Genomic DNA, 25,998 nt, shown 5'->3' with positions numbered 1-25,998 from the left:
TAAGAACAACGGGATTTTTGTATGCTGGTTTCAATGATCTACTAGACAGATATTTTTTTGGGGGGGGCTTTTTTCACCTTTATTGAATAGGACAGTGTAGAGACAGGAAATGAGCTAGAGAGAGACTGGGAAATGACCTTGGGTCAGAATCGAACCCGGGTCCCCAGATTCACGGTATGGCGCCTTAGTCGACTGAGCCACGACAGTGGCCATTTTTGTATTTTTTTTAACAGGGCAATTATGTAATTTTAACTATCACATTCTGTTTTAGTATTACAGTTTGTCTGTGTTTAAACTACAACAATTTGTAAATTCTACAAAAAAATATGATCAATTCAACATATTCTTACTGTTAAATTAACAGTGGTATTTGGTGAGGAGTTTTACAGTATATTGATGTAAATTACACACTGCTTCATTGTTTTTGTATTTACAGTTTTTTTATGTCATGATTTTACATAAATTCCCTGTTAATTCTACAGACATTTTTTACAGTGAACTTCTGACCACAACTGTAACTTCTTTTCTCACATCAATGTCTATTTTTTAAGCTGAGAAGATAGTAAACATAATTTTTTTTTGTCATGATAAATTTTTTGGTATTAGCACTTAGCAAGAAAAATTGAGTGAAAATGATCAGCTTTGCACTTGAATCACAATCCAGATATTTCTACATAGCACAGCTGAAACTGAGTTGAAATCAGGCAGAGATAAACACTGAAACTGAGAGCAGAAAAACAATTCATGAACTATGCATTACACATGAATTGCTAATGAATATATAATGAATCTTGCTAATACATGTAATTTCTGATACATACACGTTTAATGTAGACATAAGCCTTTTAGACATAAATTTCTATTGAAGTATTCATGATGGCTATATATGTGACAGGGCACAACAGTTGCACTGATGTTCTCCTGTGTTGTCAAAGACTATGGGAACATATATGACATGGCACCTGTATCTCTGTGATATTTTAATGAGATGAGTGAGTATTATGAATAACCCATTTGGATAGAGCTCTTTTTCTGCTTTTTTACAATGAAATTGGAACATCAAATGAGTGACAGGGATGAACATGAGAGGATTGTAGTACATGTCCACTTACTTCTATCCACTGCTGCTCCCATGAAAAGAGAATATAAGCAAAATAATTAGAAAAGGATTGGCAGAGAGAAAACTTTTTAAAAACACAATGTACATATTTCCTAGCAACAATTTCCTTTTTAGAATAGTTACTGTAGGCCACTGTGTGCTAAATTCATAATGATTTTATTGCTCTAAATAAGAAAAGATTACATGTTCCACTGTCCTTCACCTGTGCTTGTAGGCTCTCTAGTTGTGTCATGTGTTGGTTTTTGGAGATGTTCTTCTCTCTGAAATCATCCCTCAGTGAATGGACCTGAGTGCACAGCTGTCTCTCCACATCAGCAGCCTGTGGAAGTACACACACACACGTATTACTATTGTTGTATATATGTACAGTTCCCTTCATGATTATTAGCACCCCTAGTAAAAAGGGTTAAACAAAATCTGAAGAAATGAAAAAACAATCCAACCTTTAACTGAAATAAATTTATTCAGAGAAAAACAAATCCCTCATCAAGAAATAATTATTTTCAACAAAAACAGATATGCCACTATTATCCATCCATCCATCCATCCATCCATCCATTATCTGTAGCCGCTTATCCTGTGCAGGGTCGCGGGTAAACTGGAGCCTATGTGCCACTAGTATTATACTTTAATTTACTTTAAGGCAAGGCAAGGCAAGTTTATTTATATAGCACATTTCATACACAGTGGCAGTTCAATGTGCTTTACAGAAGTAAAAGCAAAACAGTAAACAATAGAAAATAAAATTACATAAAATAAATGGGGAAGAAAAATAAGAATTAAACAATAGTAGAAATAAAATAATAAAATGAAGTAAAAATTCAGTTAAAAAACAGCAGAATAAAATAGAATAAAAGTTAAGTAAAGTTTAAAACATGCAGAGACTGTAAAAGTTAAGAAAGTTTAAAACATGTAAAGATGACAATATTAATCAGTTAGCAGAAAGCATCTGAAAACAGCTTGGTCTTTAGTCTAGATTTGAAGCTGCCAACAGCAGGAGCATTTTTGATGTCCTCTGGGAGTTGGTTCCATAGCTGTACTGCATAGTAGCTAAAAGCTGCTTCACCACACTTTGTTTTAACAACAGGTTTTACCAGTAAATTTTGCTGCTGCGATCTGGTAGATCTGATTGGGTTAGGCCACTGCAACATATCAGAGAGGTAATTGGGCCCTGTACCATTTAGAGATTTGTACACCAGCAGCAATGCTTTAAAATCAATTCTGTCGCTTACTGGAAGCCAGTGAAGGGACCTTAGAATTGGAGTAATGTGCTCTGTTCTTTTTGTTCGTGTGAGAACCCTAGCCGCTGCATTTTGAATCACCTGAAGTCGTTTGATGGTCTTTTTTGGGAGGCCTGTGAAGAGGCCATTGCAGTAATCAACCCTACTAGAGATGAAGGCATGTATAAATTTTTCCAGATCATTTTTTGACATAAGTCCTCTTAGTTTGGAAATGTTTTTTAGGTGATAAAATGCCGTTTTAGTGATTGCTTTCATGTGACTGTCAAAATTTAGCTCGCTGTCAATGAAAACACCAATATTTTTAACCATATCTTTTGTTTTAATCCCCTTTGTGTCAAGAATAGTGGTAATCCTGAGTCTTTCATCTTTTTTCCCAAACAGAATTACTTCTGTTTTATCTGTGTTCAGCTGAAGAAAATTTTGTGACATCCAGTTGTTGATTTGGTCGATACACTGGTAGAGACATTAAATAAATAAATAAATAAATAAATTTATTCAAATAAATAAAAAATAAACTTGCCTTTAAAATACTGTCTTTTCCAATCCTTTTACTCACCTGAAATTGAGTGGTCTGCTGCCAAGCTGTTTAACATATCTGGATGTAAATATCAGGAAATGAAAGATGAAATTCTGATCTATTATCTCATTTGTATTTTGATCTCAAACCAAAATGTCAGTGTATACACACACACACACACACACACACACACACACACACACACACAAAGGCCTTGCTGTTCCAATGCTTTTGGAGGGGGCTGTATTTGTTAGACCACAGACATTAGGCACTGACATTGATTTGTAATCAATGATACACCCCACTGGAAATAATATATAGTTCACACAAGGGCACCTCTCAAATTTATCCTGTGGCTGTAGCCTACTTTTAGATATCTTTCTGCCCAATTACTTGTATTTGTTTAGGCTGTATTTGTGACTCAGTAGCTAATGGTGACAGATTTGAAGGGGAATGATGGTCCTCTACAGGAAATGTCACTGCACAGGTCCCACACACTATTATATTTTTATTATATTCCAGAATAATGAAAGAGAAAATAAGGCCAGTGACATACACAGTCTGTGACTCAGATTCCCTGGAAAAATACAATATTTTACATTCACATAATCCCATGCAAGCGCATTGTTATATTTGGCAGTTCAAACATCTCCAGAATGTTCACAGGTTCTTATCAAAGTCCACTGGTCAGTCAGGCTCTTACTATTACTTATTACAATGCTGAGACTAGTAAAGAGGCATTTGCATGAATGAAACAGCAGTTTTTAAGTAAAATGTCACATCATCATGACTATCACCATGGCAACTCTGGCCATCCTCCACAGTTTTCTTTCTTCTATGCCGCCTGAGACAAAAAAGTTATATCCAAATCAACTTTTCAGTTTTTCAGCTACCTCTTGTCATTTGCAATTCTATCAGAGAAAGACAGTGCTTAAACATTACATATTTCTCTCAGAATGTACAGTATAACCGATTAATCTTTAATTTATACACTATCATTGTTTTCAGTGGGCCTATTATTATTAATTCATTTTGATGGTTGTATTACGGTATTTGTTCTAGAGCTGTGTCAAAATTCTTTCATATCCTCTGATCAGGTTTTTGATCCTTCTAGTTACGTAATATCACAGTTCACTGTAGCCCCCAAACCCAGCCTCATTCTACCTAACATTTCTGTTCTAACTGCTAACTGACTTAAGTGCTGTCTGAGTTAATTATTACACCCTATATAGTGGACTTATTGTACCCCACAATGCACCGTGAAAAGTAGTGCACAACCGATGGTCACTAACCAAGCAATATATGGGTGATTCTTGTTCCTGGCAGATATTTTAAAAACCAAAGAACATTTCTACTTCTTTTTTTTTTCACATTTACTACTCATTAAAGGGAACTTGGGAAAAAAAATAATCATGGTTCAACTATGATGTTTTCTATAAAATGGGAGGCATTTTATATGTGTTTTTAGCCATTTTGCCTCTGTCCCTAGGTCAGACTTTGGGTCTTTGACCTTGTTTCACTTTAAAGTTAATAATGAAATAATGTCAAACTCATGCATAAAGTATTCACTACTATTCATTTCAATAAAATATATTATAAAAAAAAATTTAATCTCAATTTGTCATATTTTTCACATGTAGAACACTTGTCCCTTGGGTTTACCGTCATTTCCACCACTCTGTATAAAATACAATCCCAGGTTTATTGCTTTAGATTTGTTTACTCAGTAACCATAGCAACAGACACTCCAAAGGGAACCACATGGATGAGTGAAAGAGTGCTCCCCACAGGGGGTAATAAAAAGAAGATATATGAAGGTAAATATGAGCTAAAATTAGTGGACACTTTTTGTGCGTCATTTCCAAACTGCTCATATCTCATGAGGAAAAAAAAATTGGATTTTTAAAAGTTTATTGGTTGTAATTTGTGATAATCTAATGCTAATTTTAAAACTAATGCTAGTCAGCTCAGCAGCCATGAGATATTGGAGGGAAAGTGAGAAAATGTCATTTCCACAACCGTTATTTCCACTACTGCCTCCATGGTGGTGGAAAAGACAGGTTGGAGTGGAAATGACATGTCTGTGTTATTAAGCTGTAATTTGCCCATAGTATTAAAAACTAAGTTTAGAGACATAATATCTTGTGTCCAGTGTTTCCCACAGAATTTTCGGAGACTATGGGGGGGTAAATCTTCAACTCACTGTAACTGACTATGTTTACATGCACTTCAGTGTACCGAATATGAGGCTTATCCCGGGTTTTGATCATATTCAGGATAAAGTGTTTACATGAATAAATACATGATAAATGTCTCATTTCATTATCTCTAGCCGTTTTATCCTGTTCTACAGGGTCGCAGGCAAGCTGGTCACAGACCCTCCAGGATTTCGCGATGTTGCAACTTCAACGCAAATTTAACCAATCCCCGCAAATTCAGGGCGGTGTTTTAATTATATCCAATCACCGCAACTTTCCCACAAATTTGACCAGTCGTTGGCGTCGTCTTGAGGTGACGTTGACAAACTACTTTCCGCCTTACTTCCGTGTATACGTTCAAGAGAAGCAGCATGTGCGAGTCAGTGTTTATATAGGCTTAAATTCTGTTACTGAAAGTATGTTATGTTTACAGTGAAGGACTGTGCACACTACATTATTTTTTTACTTAATACAATAAATTAATGGATGCCAGCATTTTTGCCAAAATGGTATTTTATTTTCCATTGTTTAGGCAGCTTCAGCATCATACTGTGAGATTCTGTTCAAATTGTTTTTTTTTCTTCTATGAAGCCTGAGCTATTTATTTTATTAGTTTATAATTATTGTTTAATTTAATCTTCAGGAGACTGCCTGCACACAGTACTAGTATTAGTTTTTTTTTTCTTACATGAAAGCTGAGGCATTTATATTATATTTTAAGGTAACTTCATGTTGTGCTGTGAGGTTCTATGCACTTTAACTTTTGAACCAACAGGTGCATTTGGATAAGTAAAGCCTATTTTTCTGCATTTTTGTAGTCCTGGTAATCTTTTATATTGGTAAAGTTTTTTATAGGACCATTTCTCAGTGTCTTTGTTTTTTTAATCAATAGTTTTTCAGTAATAACTTAATATTTAACATATCACTCAATTTTAATCACAAAAAGAGAAAATCACAACAATTTGCTGCAACTTTCACTTCCTCCCGCAATGTAATCGCAACAAAAACCTAAAAAACACCGCAACTTTCATCGCAATTTTTTGGAAAACCCCCGCAACATCAGACATTTTAGCCCGCAACAATCACAAAAAAGGCCCGCGAAATCCTGGGGGGACTGGCTGGAGCCTATCCCAGCTGACTACGGGCGAAAGGCGGGGTAAATGTTTACATGATAAATACTTATGTTCTGGTTACTGATTATAGCATTCGGTTGTCAGAAATCAGGATAAGGTGTTTACATGCTACAGTATCCCAGTCTCTTTCAGAGTACTCCACCTAGCATTTCCTGATTTCTCAGAAACGGGGATAAGGGCTTATTCTGCATACTGAATTTGGGAAAAGGTGTTTACACACTGTAAAAAAAAAAAGTGACCATCTCAACTTAAATTTTCTAGGCAACATGATGCAAGAGAATTTTGTGTTGAGATGGTCAACAACAAAAGGTAAGTTGGTTGAATTCAAATTTAAACACGAAAATCCTTCTTAAGTCAACAAAGATCCTTGTTAAGTCAACAAGGATTTCTGAGTTGAAATTTGAGTTCAACCAACGTACTATTTGTTGTTGACCATCTCAACTCAAAATTCTCTTGCATCATGTTGCCTAGAAAATTCTAGTTTACTCAACCTGTCTCAATTGCTGTTGACCTAACAAGGATTTCTGAGTTTAAATTTGAGTTCAGCCAACGTACTATTTGTTGTTGACCATCTCAACTCAAAATTCTCTTGCATCATGTTGCCTAGAAAATTTGAGTTTACATTTGATTTCAACCAACGTATTTTTGCTGTTACCCAAATTAGGTTACTCTTCTTATAATAACAAATAAATGTTTGCTATAATAACATGTATTTCTACATTTCATATGATGTTTTTTTCAAGTTACCTGTACCTTAAAACATACAATAAATCACTGGCGCAAAAAAGACACTTACAAATAATTGTCAAAGGAAAACACTTTTATTTGTAAGACTGTGTCTCTTGCAAATGAAAAAGAATTCTGCAATGTGCAGGAAAAAAGTGATCCACTTCCAGACAGATTGCTACATGTCAATCTCACATTTCAATTTTAGAATGAAGAACTAAAGACCTTTGTTGAAATTTACCTGAACATTAAAGTCAAGTTGGATTACAGACTATAATTTGAAATTTTGAACACATTTGTTGAATGAGTCTTTCACAAGTGTTCTGGAGTAAACTGACATTTATACCACAATAAAAAAGTGGCTCAGGCTGCATCACAAACAAGTGCTCAGGCTCCATCAGCTACTTGCACTTGACAAAATAAACTAACTGTGACTGCTGTGTCAATTTCAAAATTAAATTTTATGACAAAAAACTAAAAAAAAAAAACCTTAAACCTTTACCTGAGTATTCAAATCAAGTTAACCTTCACAGCTGAGCGTCAGTGTTAATATATGGACTACACACTATGATTTGAAATTTTGCAAACATTTGTTGAATGATTAAGGCCTTTAAAAGTATAAAGTGTTCTGGAATAAACTGAAATTCTACATCACAATAAAAAAAAATGCTCAGGCTGCATCACAGAAACAAGTGCTCAGACTACATCAGCTACTTGCACTTGACAAAATAAACCAACTGTGACTGCTATGTGTCAATCTCACATTTCAATTTTATGACAAAGAACTAAAAACCTTTGTTAACCTTTACCTGAGCTTTAAATCAAGTTAACCTTTACACATGAGTGTCGGTGATTTGCCCCTGCACAGAGGTAAGGAAACCCCATACAGCACGTGTATATATGCGTCATTGGTTTTACCAACAAGGATACCAACATGCAGCGTTGCAACAGGTTGCAGCTAGTTCTATCAACAAGGATATCTTTGATATTTGGATGTTAAAATTCTTGATAGCTCAACATATCACAATGAGAGAAAGTGTATTAGGCCAACCTGGTTTAGTTGGTTGTAAGTGAAAATGACATTTCTGAGTCAAATGATATGTAAAATCTATATTCAATCAACGCCTGCCCGTAAAATTTTTTACAGTGCATGCGCAAACGCAAAGCCAGGATACTTAATATCCTGAACATATTCAGGATACTTAGGTGCATGTAAACATAGTCACTGTCAGTCATAGGTGACATCCTTTTCATCTAATTTATGGCTGCTTTGGAGTGGCACACAGATGCACCATCTTTCACCGTGTGTGTGTATGTGCATGCGTGCGCAAGTGGAGGAGCCTCCAAGGGTGTGCAGCGCACTGCTGCAGGTTCCAAAACAGATTCATGTTAATTTTTTCTACACCAAAACAGGCCTGAATTTGCGGTAGGGCCTACTTAAGTAATTAAAAGTAATGCAAACAAAAGAGACTGACTGAGACGTCAGTATGGCAGAAATATTTTTTCACGTTCCAAATTTAGAATATTGCGGGCCGCCATAGTCTCAACAATGTATGGGAAACACTGATGTCCTAGGGAATTATGTTAATTGAAGCCAACTAAGTGGTCTCTCTGTTTTTTTAAGATGGCACGAAAAACAGCGGCAGAGAAGTCAAAATCATACAGGGAGAGAATAAAATCAGACCCAGTGAAGTATTCGGAATTCCTAAAGAAAGACAGAGAAAGATATTTAAAGAAAAAAGAGAAAGGTATAGTGAAGTCTGTCAAAGAAATGCCAAAAAAGGCCCAAAGAAAAATGAGAAGAAATTGGCAAATTACATAGCGAAATAGACGTAGTAGACTTAAAGAAGTCTCTAAAATGGTCGCAGCAGCAGAAAGTCTTCAAACTGTGGAGATGCCTGGAGAACAGAGCCCTGAGGTGGCTTTGGGATCGCCAATTCCAAGCACATCTGCCAGCAAATCGCAGTCCATCACAGATGTACATGAGGGACTGATTGGAAGCTGGTGTGTCGTCCGATATGATGGGGATCCTTATCCTGGAATAATACAGGATGTGGACTCTGACAGTTGTGCCTTAGTAAAAACTATGAGTCGGATAGGTACAAACCAGTTCTTCTGGCCTTTGAGAGAAGACGTAATTTGGTACCGACCAGAGGATCTGATCAGGCTGGTTCCAGAGCCTCAGCCAGTAACAAAAAGGCATGTAATGCTGGAACCTGCAATTTGGAAGGAAATATGCTCTGATCTTGACAATGCCTGAATATTAGACCCATGACAACATGAAGATGAGGTTTTTATGATGATGTTTTGATATTGATATTATGATATCCATGATTGTTATGATATTGTTACTATATGCACATAATTGTTATGATTTGTAATAACTACTGTCTAACTAAGTGTCTTATGCTCTGATCTTTAATGTCTGAACATTTGGCCCATGGCAACATTTTTATAATGATGTTCTAATTATATTGTTGTGATATCCAGGATGATTGTTATGATATTATGATATTCACTGTGATTGTTATATTGTTATTATATTCACTATAATTATTAAGATTTTCAATATTGCTGTCTAACTATAACTAATTCATCTTGGTATTAAATCTTGGTATTGTTTTTATAACAAATTACAAAGACGTGAAATGCAAATATGCCCTGTCCTGTTAGACAGCAAGTTTTACAGTGTTTTTTTTTCCAAAATGATCTGTGAGACTGATTTTTGATTGTGATTCTACTGTTCTCTTGTCTCTCTCTCAGTGGAAAACCAATTATATCTGTAATGTCATTTCCACCACTTCCCGTCTTTTCCACCACCCCATGTCATTTCCACAACCACACATGTTTTTAGGTAAAACACATTTTGAAAATAGAGTTAAGGCAATGATTGTTATTGTTTTGATAGGTGTGATGTTGAAGGTAGGGTATATGTATATGAGTTGAAAAATATCTGATTTGAAAGTGTATACTATGAAATTAAGGTTTCAGTAACATAATATTAAGCGTTTTTCAGAATTAACATTGTAAAATCATTACACTTACATTTCTGAGAAATAAATGTTAGATTTGGACAGATGTCAGTGTGATCTTTGATAAAATATGTTTATATCATAAAATCTTTGAACATTTTTGCTTTAAAACACATTTTTTGTTAGGTGATGGAAATGACGATTTCTTTGCCATGTCAAAAGGCCGAAAATTCTATATTATTCATGAAAAAGCATTGGAGCCAACTTCATGGCAGGTATCTAGGCAGTATGGGAAAACAAAGTATACCAATAATATTTTAATTAAAAAATGTTACATTCTCTGAAAATGCCCAGGCCAAAATGTACCATAGTTGGAGAATCGCTCATATGACATCATGCATTGCGGTAGCGCTAAAAGAAAAAAAAAAAAGTGTGTTGGGGTGAATGGACGGAGGAAGCAACACATTATAAATGGACATTCAAGTATAATTAAAAATAGTAAGATAATAGAAAGTAAGCTAAAATAGAATAAGACAGAGAAAATACAAGAATAAAAGTTATAGTGCAGAGCAAGGAATTAATCAAAAGCCTCAAATTTGATTTAATAAAAGGCAGAGGCAAACAAGAAAGTATTCAGCCTTGATTTAAAAGAACTGAAAGGTGCAGCAGACACAAAGTACTTTGTATTTATTAATGTGGGAAATGCGCTCAGCATAATATGTATTTATTATTTTGGAAACCCACCAACCGACTGATCTGGCATGTTTTAATTGTGTGAGGTGTCTCCCATAACCCGGTACGGAAAGTATGAACCGGAACGGGACGGTACATTACAATAACATTACGTTTTCTAAATATTCAGGGGTTTCATACTTAACATCTTGTACTCACACGTATCACTGTCATGTATTATTTGATTATCCAGTATTATTACATCCGGTCACATTGTATTAATGTTATATTCACGATATTTTCAATCGAAATTGATCTAAAAGCCCGGAACTCCAATTACGGAATATGCTTTGGCGTGACGTCACAAAGAAATCCCAGGTAGCAGAATGAGCGCCATCTCGAGTAAAATGTGGTTTCACACTGATTGTGAAAACGTAGGTCATAAAACAGAAGCACAGATCAAAAAAGATAAGAACTTGAAATGTATACAGTGTCAGCTGAAGAAACAAAGAGGTAGAGGAAGAGGCAAGAAATTGTAAAATAGATGAATAAATAGTAAAGTTATATGTTTTGACAATATAAACAACTAAACAATATATTTTGTTTTTCTTCTAACTTTATCATACGTGACGGGACGGGTTCATCTATAAAGGTGGGATGACTAATGTAAGTACCGATTAATAAAATGGTGGACGTGATGGATGTCTCTGTGAAACTGGAATAAAAAAGGTAAGATTATCTCATCTCATTATCTCTAGCCGCTTTATCCTTCTACAGGGTCGCAGGCAAGCTGGAGCCTATCCCAGCTGACTACGGGCGAAAGGCGGGGTACACCCTGGACAAGTCGCCAGGTCATCACAGGGCTGACACATAGACACAGACAACCATTCACACTCACATTCACACCTACAGTCAATTTAGAGTCACCAGTTAACCTAACCTGCATGTCTTTGGACTGTGGGGGAAACCGGAGCACCCGGAGGAAACCCACGCGGACACGGGGAGAACATGCAAACTCCACACAGAAAGGCCCTCGCCGGCCCCGGGGCTCGAACCCAGGACCTTCTTGCTGTGAGGCGACAGCGCTAACCACTACACCACCGTGCCGCCAGGTAAGATTATACATTATGTAAATAAATGTCACAAAAATTGTATTGTGGGATGGAACACTTGTTATACATGGGACGGAACAGCATATAAAAACCCGGAAGGCAAATATAAGAAAATACGTGACACCACATTAAAATACGTGACGGTACTGTTCTGTGTGTGTGTGTGTGTGTGTGTGTTTGTGTTCACCCTGATGAGACGGAGAATATCTGACACATCCTGGAACAAAAAAGGTAAGATTATACATTTTTGTTTGTTTGGCAAGCATCTGTCGCGAACGACAATGCTGAAGTGACCTTCATTCCACTACTCTTCGCTTCTCTCTTCATTTTCTGACTGTTTCTAGGTTGTTATCAGCATCCAGTAATCGGCCTTTACAGATGGAGCTTCTCCACTTAACCCTATCACGTGCAACAACAGTCCAAGTGTCAAGATAGATAGAAAAATCTTTCAAGTCCCTCTCGAGGACATCTTTAAAGCGCAGTCTTGGTCTTCCTGTCTGGTGAGTTCCTTCCTTCAGCACACTGTGAAGTATCTTGTGTGATACACGAGTGGTGGGCATTCGAATAACATGACCAGCCCATCTGAGGCGTATGAACTTCAGCCTTGAAGACAGAGGTTCTGACTTTGTAGCTTCAAAGAGTTCCTCGTTAATCATTTTGTCTTCCCATGTTTTGCCAATGATTGAGTGGAGATTTCTTGTGTGGAAGGTGCTGAGGCGTGATTCCTGGTGCCTGTAAGTGGGCCAGGATTCAGCTTCATAAAGAAGAATACTAAGGACACAGGCCTCATATACACAAACTTTTGTACATGTTGAGAGATGTTTGTTTTTCCATACTCATTTGGTGAGTCTTCCGAAAGTTGTGGAAGCTTTACCAAGTCTTATTGAAATCTCCTCGTCTAGAGTTCTGTTATGAGTAACTGTTGATCCAAGATATGTAAATTCATCTACATTGACTAGCGGTGTGTCATTGATCATAAATTGATATGGTTGTTGAGCCTGTGACAAAGTGACGGTCTTTTTCAGGCTAATTGTCAATCCAAAGGTGCTATAAGAATCAGCAAAACAGTCTAGTAGTGTTTGGAGTTGCATAGGCGATGATGCACAGAGGGCAGCATCTTCAGCATACAGCAATTCTCTGATAAATTCCTCAGTTTTTGATTTGGCCTTAAAGCGAAACAAGTTAAAGAAGTTTCCATCAGCTCTATACAATAGAGAGACACCAACATTCCTTTCCAATCCAATGTACTGTAAGCATGTTTGAAAACAAATGAAAAGTATATGCCAAATAAGGTGGGTGCTAGTACGCAGCCTTGTTTTACCCCTTTGTCAATGGGAAATGGGTCTGATAGTTCACCATCATACTGTATTTGACCTTTCATGTTGATGTGAAGAGATTTGATCAGCGACAGTAATGTTGGAGGGCAGCCAGCTTTACCTAGGACCAAGAAGAGTGCCTCCCTGTCTACCAGGTCAAAAGCTTTGGCCAGATCTACAAATGCTGTATACAATGGTTGCCTTTGTTCTCTAGACTTTTCCTGCAGTTGTCGAACTGTAAATATCATGTCTGTGGTGGATCTTTGACCTCTGAAACTGCATTGTGACTCTAGGTATACATCATCGGCTATAGATTGTAATCAGTTAAATAGAATACGAGCTAGCACTTTGCCAGTGACACTTAGTAGGGAGATCCCACAATAATTATTACAGTCCCCTCTATCACCCTTGTTTTTGTAAAGTGTGGTTATCTTGGCGTCTTTGAAGTCTTGAGGGACAGATTTGGATGACCAACATTTCAAAATCAGTTGATGGAGTTGATTAGCGAGTGGAAGAATTCCAGCTTGTAATAATTCAGCTGGGATTTCATCATTTCCTGCAGCTTTCCCTTGTTTAAGATAGTGAATTGTAGCAATCATTTCCTCAATGTCAGGTTCAGAATCCAAATGGATTTGAATGACAGATTGAGGGATGGTTGCCATTGTTTCCAGACAGGCATTACTTCCAGCACTATAGAGCTCACTGTAGTGTTCGATCCAGCGGTCAAGCTTTTCATCCCTATTTTGTATGATGGTGCCATCTTTCTTTTTCAGGATACTGCATGATTGTTTGGATGGTCCTACAGCAGTCTTGATAGCTTCATACATTACTTTTATATTACCAGAGTCTCTAGCACTCTCTATTCTGGAGCAAAGATCATCCCAGCACTTTTTTGCACATTGCCTGACAGTTCTTTGAGCTTCAGCCTTGGCCTCTCTGTAAGTATTTAAATTTCTGCGAGTTGATCTGTTTTTCCATCTTATCAAGGCTTCTCGTTTGGCTTCCAGAACAGGTTGAATTTCAGTGAGTGAGTGATTGAACCAGTCTGGATTTCTTCTCTTTCTTTGACCAAATGTAGCAAGAGCCACATCATGGATTGCGTTCTTCAATCTACTCCAGTGATCTTCAAGAGGTAGATTTTCTGGGATATCAGCTAGTTTTGCCTCCAGCTTCATGCAGTATTCTTCTCTGACCTTTGGGAACTTTGCTTGGGTGATGTTAATTTTAGTGCATGTCTTTGTTGCTCAGTGGAAAGGCTTCGGAGTGAGGGTCATTGAAGATACTACAAGGCTGTGGTCTGAATCACAATCAGCGCTGTGATAAGTACAGGTGTTGTTGACTTCAGCTTTGTGTTTTGTTTTCACAATTACAAAATCAAGTTGATGCCAAGTCTTTGATCTTGGGTGACACCAGGTCTTCTTCTGGTGGGCTTTACCAGGGAACATTGCGTTGGTTAGGTACAGGTTGTTCCTACAGCAGAATTCCAGTAGGCGCTGACCATTCGTGTTCATTTTCCCAACACCAAATCTTCCTAGACAATAAGGCCAATTTTCATGGTCTGAGCCAACCCGAGCATTCATGCCCCCAAGAATGACAATCCTCTCATTCTCAGGTGTACCTATGATAAGGATTTCAAGTTGACAGTAGAATGAGTCTTTCAAAGTCTCCTCAGCATTCAGTGTTGGGGCATAAGCTGAAATAACCAGAATCTTTCCTTGTTTGGTGTTGAAGTGCACATAAGAGATCCTGTCACTTATCATCTCTGGAGATTGTATGCATTGTATAAGACTGTTGTGGATAGCAAAACCTGTCCCATAGAGTCTTGGTTCGTCTGCGGGTCTCCCAAACCAGAAGAAAAAATAGTTTTGTTCTCTGCCCCTTTTCCACCAAAGCAGTTCCAGGGCTGGTTCAGGGCCAGTGCTTAGTTTGGAACCGGGTTTTCTGTTTCCACTGACAAAGAACTGGCTCTGGGGCCAGAAAAAACGGTTCCAGGCTAGCACCAACTCTCTGCTGGGCCAGAGGAAGCGGGGGGGCGGAGTTGTTAAGACCGACAACAATAACAAGACCGCGAAAGATCGCCATTTTTAAGCGACGAGAAGCCGCAGCTGTACAAACGTGAAGTCATCCATTATTATTATTGTTGTTGTTGCTGCTGCTTCTTCTGCATTGTTTTTGCTTAGATATTCGCTCCAAGGTTTAAGCAAACGTAGCGACATAAATGACGTATACAGCGACGTAATGATGTGTCTTCTCTTAGCACCGCGAGCGATGGAAAAGCAAGCTGGTTCTCAGCTGGCTCGCAAGTTGAACGAGTTGTGAACCAGCACCAGCACTGGCCCCGAACCAGCCCTGGAACTGATTTGGTGGAAAAGGGGTATAATTGGCAGGTTCTGGCTCTGTCTTGTCTCCTGAAGCCCAGCAATATGAACTTTCCGCGTGATAACTTTGTCAATTATAGCTGTTTTCCTTGCATCAGTTTGGTCATTATCCAAGTCACAGTAGTTGGACATTCCAGTAGTCATTGTCCGAACATTCCATGTAGATAATAATGCACAATTTTTCTTAGATGAGGTAATTAGGCAAAGACAAACCACCCCATCTGTCAGTGCCATAGTGGTGACCAATAGTAACTTACTGGTTAGGGGCTGCCTAACTTCAGGGGGCGGTAACTATCATGGGATTAAATAACCCCTCCCACTCTCAAAAGAAATCCCTGGCGCCAGAGCATATCACCATAACTCTTAGCTTATAACCGGTAACTACTTCTTTCTGGGTTTTTGTTTCCTGCAGTAGAAGTGACTAGAGTTGCAGCTTTCCTCTGCGAATACTGGATTAAGCAATGTTGGTGGCAAGGTCACTGCCAGGACTAGAAAGCTACCTTGGGCGGTCCTAGTTGCTTATCAAGGGCTTCTCTCGCCCAGAACCTCTCTGCATCAGAGGAAAGGCTCAGCCAATACGTCTGAGAGAGATTTTGGGTGCAGGGGCTGCCATCAGAGTCAGTGGTACTGTCCATCGGATGCCTAAAATGGGACCCCAGCTCCATTTTTGCATGTTGGCCATTGGCTCGGAAGGAGCTCCTACGCCCTTTAATAGGTCTTGTTTTTAATCCTGCTGGGTGACATGCCACCCTCCTCACCAGCCTAAAGCTGGTGGGGAAGCCGGTTTAGATGCCGACCACCCATCCATGCGGTAGGTTGTACTGGGTTACAATGTTACCAGTAGCAGAGTCAAAGACTCTGACCTGACATTAAGATTATACATTATGTAAATAAATGTCACAAAAATGGTATTGCAGGACAGAACACTTGTTATGCATGGGACGGAACAGCATATAAAAACCTGGAAAGCAAATATAAGAAAATACATGACACCACATTAAAATATGTGACTGTACTGTTCCATCCCATTCTGTTCCATACCGGTTTATGGGAGATGGGTTGTGCAACAGTAGTGACATAAATAATGGCACGGCAGAGTAGTGTCCGAAAGTGTTTTTTAATTTTAGCAATGAGCTCAATACACTGTAGGTACAGTCCGTCTAAGAACTACAACACAGTCCCTTTAAGGACTACAACTCCCATCACCAGCTTCCGCGTTGACCTGTGTCACGCCAGGGCGGGATCACCAACGTCACATTCACCATGAAGGCATAAGTAACGGAACACGTTTCCGCTTCCTTCTCTTTCCGTCTGGACTCCAAGCCGTCTGGATACAAAGAGGAGTTGCTCCGCCAAGCAAACCCAAGATAGACGTCTTTTCTTTTCTTTCTTTCTGCAAGATCCACGATTCAGCGCGATTTCTTTTTGTTTACCCTTGGCCACGGTAGACTCCAGAATCGCGCGATTTTTAAACTCAGATAGAATTACAACCGGTTTTGTTTGTCTATCAGTAACATTACCAAACTGCCGCTCAAAGCAGTTTTAATTTAAAGGTTAGGAGCGACCGAAATTCCTCCTAATTAAAGCGCTGTGCACGTTATTCTGATCAGAGACTTTTCATCACGCGCGACCATCGGACCAAGAAATTCTCTGCGCTTTCTACAGAAGCAACTCACGTGCTTCACAACGGAAACTCCAAAGTCTCGGAACATCTCTTCATAATTTTGCTAAAGGCAAGATACTGAGTAAGACTTGGCATTTGGACATAAAACCTCTCATCTCATCTCATTATCTCTAGCCGCTTTATCCTTCTACAGGGTCGCAGGCAAGCTGGAGCCTATCCCAGCTGACTACGGGCGAAAGGCGGGGTACACCCTGGACAAGTCGCCAGGTCATCACAGGGCTGACACATAGACACAGACAACCATTCACACTCACATTCACACCTACGGTCAATTTAGAGTCACCAGTTAACCTAACCTGCATGTCTTTGGACTGTGGGGGAAACCGGAGCACCCGGAGGAAACCCACGCGGACATGGGGAGAACATGCAAACTCCACACAGAAAGGCCCTCGCCGGCCCCGGGACTCGAACCCAGGACCTTCTTGCTGTGAGGCGACAGCGCTAACCACTACACCACCGTGCCGCCGGCATAAAACCTAGTCTTAGGAATTTGCTTTTATTGAAGTAGTGTGAATTTAAACTCAGGAACTGTTTAAGTGTGCACACTGATTTTTGTGTTCCATAATTGTTCTATGATCTCTCAGTTTTGTTTAATAGATAGGTTGCATGGTCTCTCTTTCTTTCTAATACTTTAATTTCATTATTTACACACATCTTGACCTCGTCAAGATTTCAGTGGATTCGGTACTGTTATAACCTAGTGAAATTAGCCTACGGCTAATTCTTTTGTCCCATTAGCATCCAGGGCTAATTGTATTGTCTCAAAGGAGAACATGTGGTGGCCCTCCTCCACAGGCCTCACAAACACACCTTAGCTAGCATTCCTTTGTCTTAGCTAGTGACACAAGGCTAATCTGTGTCTCCATGTGGTCAAACACACCTCAGTTAGCATTCCACACTAGCCTTTCTTTTGCTAGGCCATAGGCCTTACCACGTGGTCACCAGGCCTTTCACACACAAACACATGCTAGCTAGCATCCCTTTGTCTTAGCTAGCGACACAAGGCTAATCTGTGTCTCCACACGTGGCCAACACATCTTAGCTAACAACCAGAGCTAAATCCTTTGTTGTTAAACCCCACGTGGTGACACACCCTCCTTAGCTAGCAACACAAAGCTAATTCTTTTGTCTTAGCAACCAAAGCTAACTCCCTTGTTTTTACTTAGAAACACGTGGTCAACTCCCACACACACACACACACACACACTACATGTTTCATGTTTAATTTCTTTTTTTTTTACACACATCTCTCTCTCACACACACACACACACACACACACACACACACACACACATCTTACTGTTTGTATATATTTCAACTGCAATTATTCAATTTTATCTTTGTTATAATAAATTCATTTATTATTGAAACTGTGTGTTTGTGTTCCATATTCCTTGAAGTCACACAATCTCAAAGAATTCAAAGGTGCATATAAGTTATGTAATATGGTAAGTGATCATAATAATTTGGAATATACCATAATTTAGCTGTTTGGTAATTTATTATTAAGCACCAAAATTAATGGTATTAATTAATGAGACTGATCCAATGAGACTGATTCCATGAGTGATTTAATGATAATATGAGACTGATTCAATGAAAAGGATTCAATGGTATGATTCAAATGAGACTGATTCAATTTTAATTATTAACCTTCAGATTTAATGAGATTGATCACTCAATTAAACTAATTGCACCTACAACACACACACACACACGTGTGTATATATATATATATATATATATATATATATATATATATATATATATATATATATATATATATGTGTGTGTGTGTGTGTGTGTGTGTGTGTATACACACACATACAGTGGTGCTTGAAAGTTTGTGAACCCTTTAGAATCTTCTATATTTCTGCATAAATATGACCTAAAACATCATCAGATTTTCACACAAGTGCTAAAAGTAGATAAAGAGAACCCAGTTAAACAAATGAGACAAAAATATTATACTTGGTCATTTATTTATTGAGGAAAATGATCCAATATTACATATCTTTGAGTGGCAAAAGTATGTGAACCTCTAGGATTAGCAGTTAATTTGAAGGTGAAATTAGAGTCAGGTGTTTTCAATCAGTGGGATGACAATCAGGTATGAGTGGGCACCCTATTTTATTTAAAGAACAGGTATCTATCAATGTCTGATCTTCATCACATGTTTGTGGAAGCGTATCATGTCATGAGCAAAGGAGATTTCTGAGGACCTCAGAAAAAGCGTTGTTGATGCTCATCGGGCTGGAAAAGGTCAAGTCAAATCAAGTCAAGTCTATCTGTATAGCGCTTTTAACAATAGACATTGTTGCAAAGCAGCTTTACAGAATTTGAATGAATTAAAACATGAGCTAATTTTATCCCTAATGAGCAAGCCTGTGGTGACGGTGGCAAGGAAAAACTCCCCCAGATGACACAAGGAAGAAACCTAGAGAGGAACCAGACCCAAAAGGGAACCAATCACAAAACTATCTCTAAAGAAAGAGTTTGGACTCCACCAATCCACAGTAAGACAGATTGTGTACAAATGGAGAAATTTCAATACCATTGTTACCCTCCCCGTGGTGGTTGACCAAAAAGGATCACTCCAAGAGCAAGGCGTTTAATAGTCAGCGAGGTCACAAATGACCCCAGGGTAACTTCTAAGCAACTGAAGGCCTCTCTCACATTGGCTAATGTTCATGAATCCACCATCAGGAGAACACTGAACAACAATGATGTGCATGGCAGGGTTGCAAGGAGAAAGCCACTGCTGTCCATAAAGAACATTGCTGCTCGTCTGCAGTTTGCTAAAGATCATGTGGACAAGGCAGAAGACGATTCGAAAAATGTTTTGTCGACGATGAGAACAAAATATAACTTTTTGGTTTAAATGAGAAGCGTTATGTTAGGAGAAAGGAAAACACTGCATTTCAGCATAAGGACCTTATCCCATCTGTGAAACATGGTAGTGATAGTATCATGGTTTGGGCCTGTTTTGCTGCATCTGGGCCAGGATGGCTTGCCATCATTGATGGAACAATGAATTCTGAACCATACCAGCGAATTCTAAAGGAAAAGGTCAGGACATCTGTCCATGAACTGAATCTCGAGAGAAGGTGGGTCATGCAGCAAGACAATGACGTTTACATTAGACCATATCTGTCTCGTTTTCTTCGCGGATGCACTGTCCGTTTACATTAAACCACCTGGAAACGCCGGGAAACGGGAATCCGCCAGCATCCACGTATTCAATCCAGATCGTGTCAGCTCTGGTGCTGTGTAAACATTCAGAATACACGGATACACTGTGCTGAGCTCTAGCTGGCGTCTCAATGGACAACGTCACTGTGACATCCACCTTCCTGATTCGCTGGCGTTGGTCATGTGACGCGACTGCTGAAAAACGGCGCGGACTTCCGCCTTGTATCACCTTTCATTAAAGAGTATAAAAGTATGAAAATACTGCCCATTGTGTAGTTATGAATGTCTTTAAGCTTGTCATCCTTCCACTTGCAAGTAGTAAGTGATATGCGCTGGGATCACACACACAGCGGCTCAGTCCCGAATCGTGGCTTGTGCACTTCACTCGCGCGCTGTGTGAGCTGCGCAGGGCCGGAGTGCGCACCCTCCAGAGGGCACTCGCTGTTCAGGGCGGAGTGATTTGGAGCGCAGGATGCCTGCGGAGCCGAGCGTATCCGTGTATTGGTGTTGCTGTGTGCACGCAAATCGTGTATTGGTGTTGCTGTGTGCACACTAATAGTTTTAAGAACGTTAATCTGATGATCCGCTGATACGGTCTAATGTAAACATGGGCTAATAAGCACACAAGTCGTTCTAAGTCGTTCTAAGTCATGTTATACTCTACTTTTTTTTTTAAATGTTACCTTAATTTTTCACTCTACCTTTATATTTTGCATTCCATATGCACTTTATATTTTATATTTCATATTTTATATATATATTTCTTTTTATATTGGTAAGCATAGTTTGGTCGGGCAGTTGCAAAATAAGAATTTCATTACCCAGTAATAAACCGCTGTGTCTGTTATTGTGTATATGACAAATAAAAATCTTGAATCTTGAAAGAATGGTTAAAGAAGAATAAAGTTAATGTTTTGGAATGGCCAAGTCAAAATCCTGACCTTAATCCAATTGAAATGTTGTGGAAGGACCTGAAACGAGCAGTTCATGTGAGGAAACCCACCAACATCTCAGAGTTGAAGCTGTTCTGTATGTATGCTAAAATTCCTCCAAGCCGGTGTGCAGGACTGATCAACAGTTACCAGAAACGTTTAGTTGCAGTTATTGCTGCACAAGGGGGTCACACCAGATACTGAAAGCAAAGGTTCACATACTTTTGCCACTCACAGATATATAATATTGGCTCATTTTCCTCAATAAATAAATGACCAGGTATAATATTTTTGTCTCATTTGTTTAACTGGGTTCTCTTTATCTACTTTTAGGACTTGTGTGAAAATCTGATGATGTTTTAGGTCATATTCATGCAGAAATATAGCAAATTCTAAAGGGTTCACAAACTTTCAAGCACCACTATATATATATATATCATCTCATCTCATTATCTCTAGCCGCTTTATCCTTCTACAGGGTCGCAGGCAAGCTGGAGCCTATCCCAGCTGACTACGGGCGAAAGGCGGGGTACACCCTGGACAAGTCGCCAGGTCATCACAGGGCTGACACATAGACACAGACAACCATTCACACTCACACCTACGGTCAATTTAGAGTCACCAGTTAACCTAACCTGCATGTCTTTGGACTGTGGGGGAAACCGGAGCACCCAGAGGAAACCCACGCGGACACGGGGAGAACATGCAAACTCCACACAGAAAGGCCCTCGCCGGCCCCGGGGCTCGAACCCAGGACCTTCTTGCTGTGAGGCGACAGCGCTAACCACTACACCACCGTGCCGCCACACACACACACACACACACACACACACACACACACACACACACACACACACACACACACACACACACACACACACACACAGAGAGAGAGAGAGATATTAGTGAGTAGTGCATAAGTGAGTGATTTTGGACACAGCCTTAATTTTTTGCATGTCTTTTATAAGTCATGTTATACTCTGCCTTCTTCAAAACCGTCTGGCATTGGATACTATATTTAATTTTCAACTAGAGAAATAGAAGTACATCTTTATTTTCTTCCATTCAAAAATTGGAAGTTTATCCACAATTGCAGATATATATAGCTTCTCGGCGTACCAATTGTGATTCACTTTCTTTATTTGACATGAGAATTTAGAAGCAGATGAGCCAGGCTGCCCTTTTCTCATTAACTTGTTCACAGAAAAAATTATGATGATCACCATGACATCAACGTTTAACTTGCTCACAGAAAAAAAAAACCCACAGTCACTGTCACAACCATGCCATTTTACCAAAACCGAAACATGTACCTACTCCAGTGATTCTCAAACTGTGGTACGCGGGCTCCATTCTAGTGGTATGCCAAAGAATCACTTAATTAAATATAAATAAAATTTAAAAAATAAAATAAAACGTGAAATACTATCCATAATATCCGAATGGATGAAAATATCTTATCAACCGATGACAAGAAAATGAAAGGAGATACAAATTAAGTTAATAATTTTAAAAAGTTTGAAAGTGCTTCTGGGTAGCCATACGTAGCATACGTACGCATTCCCGCCGGTTCCGCTGACAGACGGTTATCCACCATTGGTAGACTAGGCTGTGATGGGAAAAGGTGGAGGTGGCTTTGCTAATTATGACGAGTATGACAAAATTACTGTTGTGGCTTAAATCCGCGAATGGGAGCGTGGATCAGGAGAGAGGGAGAACTGAAGAGGACGTGTGTGAGCCGAGCGTAGATGCTAATGACAGTGGCAAAACCAGCCCCAGAACTGCTAGCAAACGGCAGAAACCAGTAAGGAGGAAGTATGACGAAAAATACATAAAACTGCGATTCATTTGGAGCGGGACAGAGGAGCTGCCCAGGCCGCAGTGTGTTGTATGTGGGGACGTTCTGAGCAATGAGTCCATGAAACCATCGCATCTCAAACGGCATCTTACAACCAAACACACAGCACTAAAGGACAAACCAATGGATTTTTTTTTACGAAAACGTGATGAACTGAAGCAGTCCAAGTCCACCATTCTGTCCTATGGTACACCTGTAGCCAAAGCACAGGAAGCTTCATATCGTGCCAGCCTCCTGATCGCCAGAGCCGGTAAGCCGCACACAATCGGGGAACTGCTGTGTTTACCATTAGCCAAAGAGATGACACGTATCATGTGTGGAGAGAAAGCTGCCAGAGAGTTAAACTTGGTGCCGCTTTCAAATGACACCGTGTCAAGGAGAATAAATGACATGGCTGACGATGTTAAAAAGACACTGATTGAGCGCATTAAGAACAGTAGATATTTTACCATCCAGCTTGATGAGACTACAGATGTTGCAGATTTGGCCAATTTATTTGATTCATTATTTAAGTACAGTGTTTTATTTTCCTATATTTAAACACAGTGTTACTGTTCAAAGTACTGTGTGTAATGTTACATTGGCCAACAATATTAAATATACTTGTTAAATAAAACTTCCGCCTTGTTTTTAATGAATACTTAGGCCTACTACGCTACTGTATTTTAATGTTGGTCATTATGGTGGTACTTGGAGAGCCAAGTATTTTCTGAGGTGGTACTTGGTGAAAAAAGTTTGAGAACCACTGCTCTAAAGACACCAAAGGCTCTTGAACAAGAGTAGAAACTGCACTCAGTGATATAGCTGAAAGGACGACACAACTTGAGCAACAAATGAGAGAATACAAACAGAGACTGGGTGATGTAGAAGAAAAAACACAATGAAATGAAAGAGCCCTTAGCTATCTGCTTCAACAAGAAGCTAGCCTATCCGCTAAATGTGAAGACCTCAAGTCGAGAGCAAGACAGAACAACCTCCGTATATATGGAGTGAAAGAGGGTGAAGAAAACAACAAAATGCTGGGCTTCATAAGCAATCTCATCCAAACATCACTGTCATTACCAGGGGATCTGAATCCAAACATAATGAGAGCACATAGATCTCTGACCATGAAACCAAAAGACCTAGGAAGCCCCCCAAGGTCCATCATCATCCGATTTCTGGACTACAGAACCAAATAAATGGTAATTTGGGAAGCATGGAAACACTAGGGAGGAGTGACAGATAAAGGGCAGAAGATCTTCTTTGACCAGGACTACATGTTTGACATTCAGAGGAAACACAAGCAAGTAAGAGATGTAATAAAACAGCTCAAAGAGAAGAACATAAAAGCTCAATCGCCGTTCCCAGCCAAGCTGAAAATTCACCTGGAATCCAGAGTGAAGACCTTCACGACCCTCGCAGATGCGGCCAGAACACTCGCAGAGATGGGTATCTCTGTCCAGGTTGATGAACAGGAGACATTCCTGGTGGAACTTTTACACAGTACAGTGGTGCTTGAAAGTTTGTGAACCCTTTAGAATTTTCTATATTTCTGCATAAATATGACCTAAAACATCATCAGATTTTCACAGAAGTCCTAAAAGTAGATAAAGAGAACCCAGTTAAACAAATGAGACAAAAATATTATACCTGGTCATTTATTTATTGAGGAAAATGAGCCAATATTACATATCTATGAGTGGCAAAAGTATGTGAACCTTTGCTTTCAGTATCTGGTGTGACCCCCTTGTGCAGCAATAACTGCAACTAAACGTTTCTGGTAACTGTTGATCAGTCCTGCACACTGGCTTGGAGGAATTTTAGCCCATTCCTCCAGACAGAATAGCTTCAACTCTGGGATGTTAGTGGGTTTCCTCAGATGAACTGCTCACTTCAGTTCCTTCTACAACATTTCGATTGGATTAAGGTCAGGACTTTGACTTGGCCATTCCAAAACATTAATTTTATTCTTTTTTAATCATTCTTGCTGCATGACCCACCTTCTCTTGAGATGCAGTTCATAGACAGATGTCCTGACCTTTTCCTTTAGAATTCGCTGGTATAATTCAGAATCCATTGTTCCATCAATGATGGCAAGCCGTCCTGGCCCAGATGCAGCAAAACAGGCCCAAACCATGATACTACCACCACCATATTTCACAGATGGGATAAGGTTCTTATGCTGGAATGCAGTGTTTTCCTTTCTCCAAACATAATGCTTCTCATTTAAACCAAAAAGTTCTATTTTGGTCTCATCCATCCACAAAACATTTTTCCAATAGCCTTCTGGCTTGTCCACATGATCTTTAGCAAACTGCAGATGAGCAGCAATGTTCTTTTTGGAGAGCAGTGGCTTTCTCCTTACAACCCTGCCATGCCCATCATTGTTGTTCAGTAGTGTTCTGATGGTGGACTCATGAACATTAACATTAGCCAATGTGAGAGAGGCCTTCAGTTGCTTAGAAGTTACCCTGGGGTCCTTTGTGACCTCGCCAACTATTACACACCTTGCTCTTGGAATGATCTTTGTTGGTCGACCACTCCTGGGGACGGTAACAATGGTCTTGAATTTCCTCCATTTCTACACAATCTGTCTGGCTGTGGATTGGTGGAGTCCAAACTCTTTAGTGATGGTTTTCTAAACTTTTCCAGCCTGATGAGCATCAACACTTTTTCTGAGGTCCTCAGAAATCTCCTTTGTTTGTGCCATGATACACTTCCACAAACATGTGTTGTGAAGATCAGACTTTGATAAATCCCTGTTCTTTAAATAAAACAGGGTGCCCACTCACACCTGATTGTCATCAATTGAAAACATCTGACTCTAATTTCACCTTCAAATTACCTGCTAATCCTAGAGGTTCACATACTTTTGCCACTAACAGATATGTAATATTGGATCATTTTCCTCAATAAATAAATGACCAAGTATCATATTTTTGTCTCATTTGTTTATCTGGGTTC

The 25,998-nt window shown here is 39.2% G+C and overlaps 1 protein-coding gene across 1 annotated transcript in view; it reads right to left on the bottom strand.

Annotated features, from left to right (window-relative positions):
• Positions 1-25,998, bottom strand: part of bicdl1 (BICD family like cargo adaptor 1) — a 295,751-nt gene that overhangs the window by 88,415 nt on the left and 181,338 nt on the right. The window contains exon 3 of the mRNA XM_060930787.1: positions 1,323-1,439. Coding sequence (XP_060786770.1) covers positions 1,323-1,439 — 117 coding nt within the window. The remainder of the gene's footprint in view (positions 1-1,322; positions 1,440-25,998) is intronic.

Source organism: Neoarius graeffei, chromosome 10 (genome assembly GCF_027579695.1).
Source record: "Neoarius graeffei isolate fNeoGra1 chromosome 10, fNeoGra1.pri, whole genome shotgun sequence".
Classification (NCBI taxonomy): domain Eukaryota; kingdom Metazoa; phylum Chordata; class Actinopteri; order Siluriformes; family Ariidae; genus Neoarius; species Neoarius graeffei.
The sequence above is the reverse complement of the archived record's forward strand: the minus strand, read 5'-3'. Positions and strand labels throughout refer to the sequence as shown.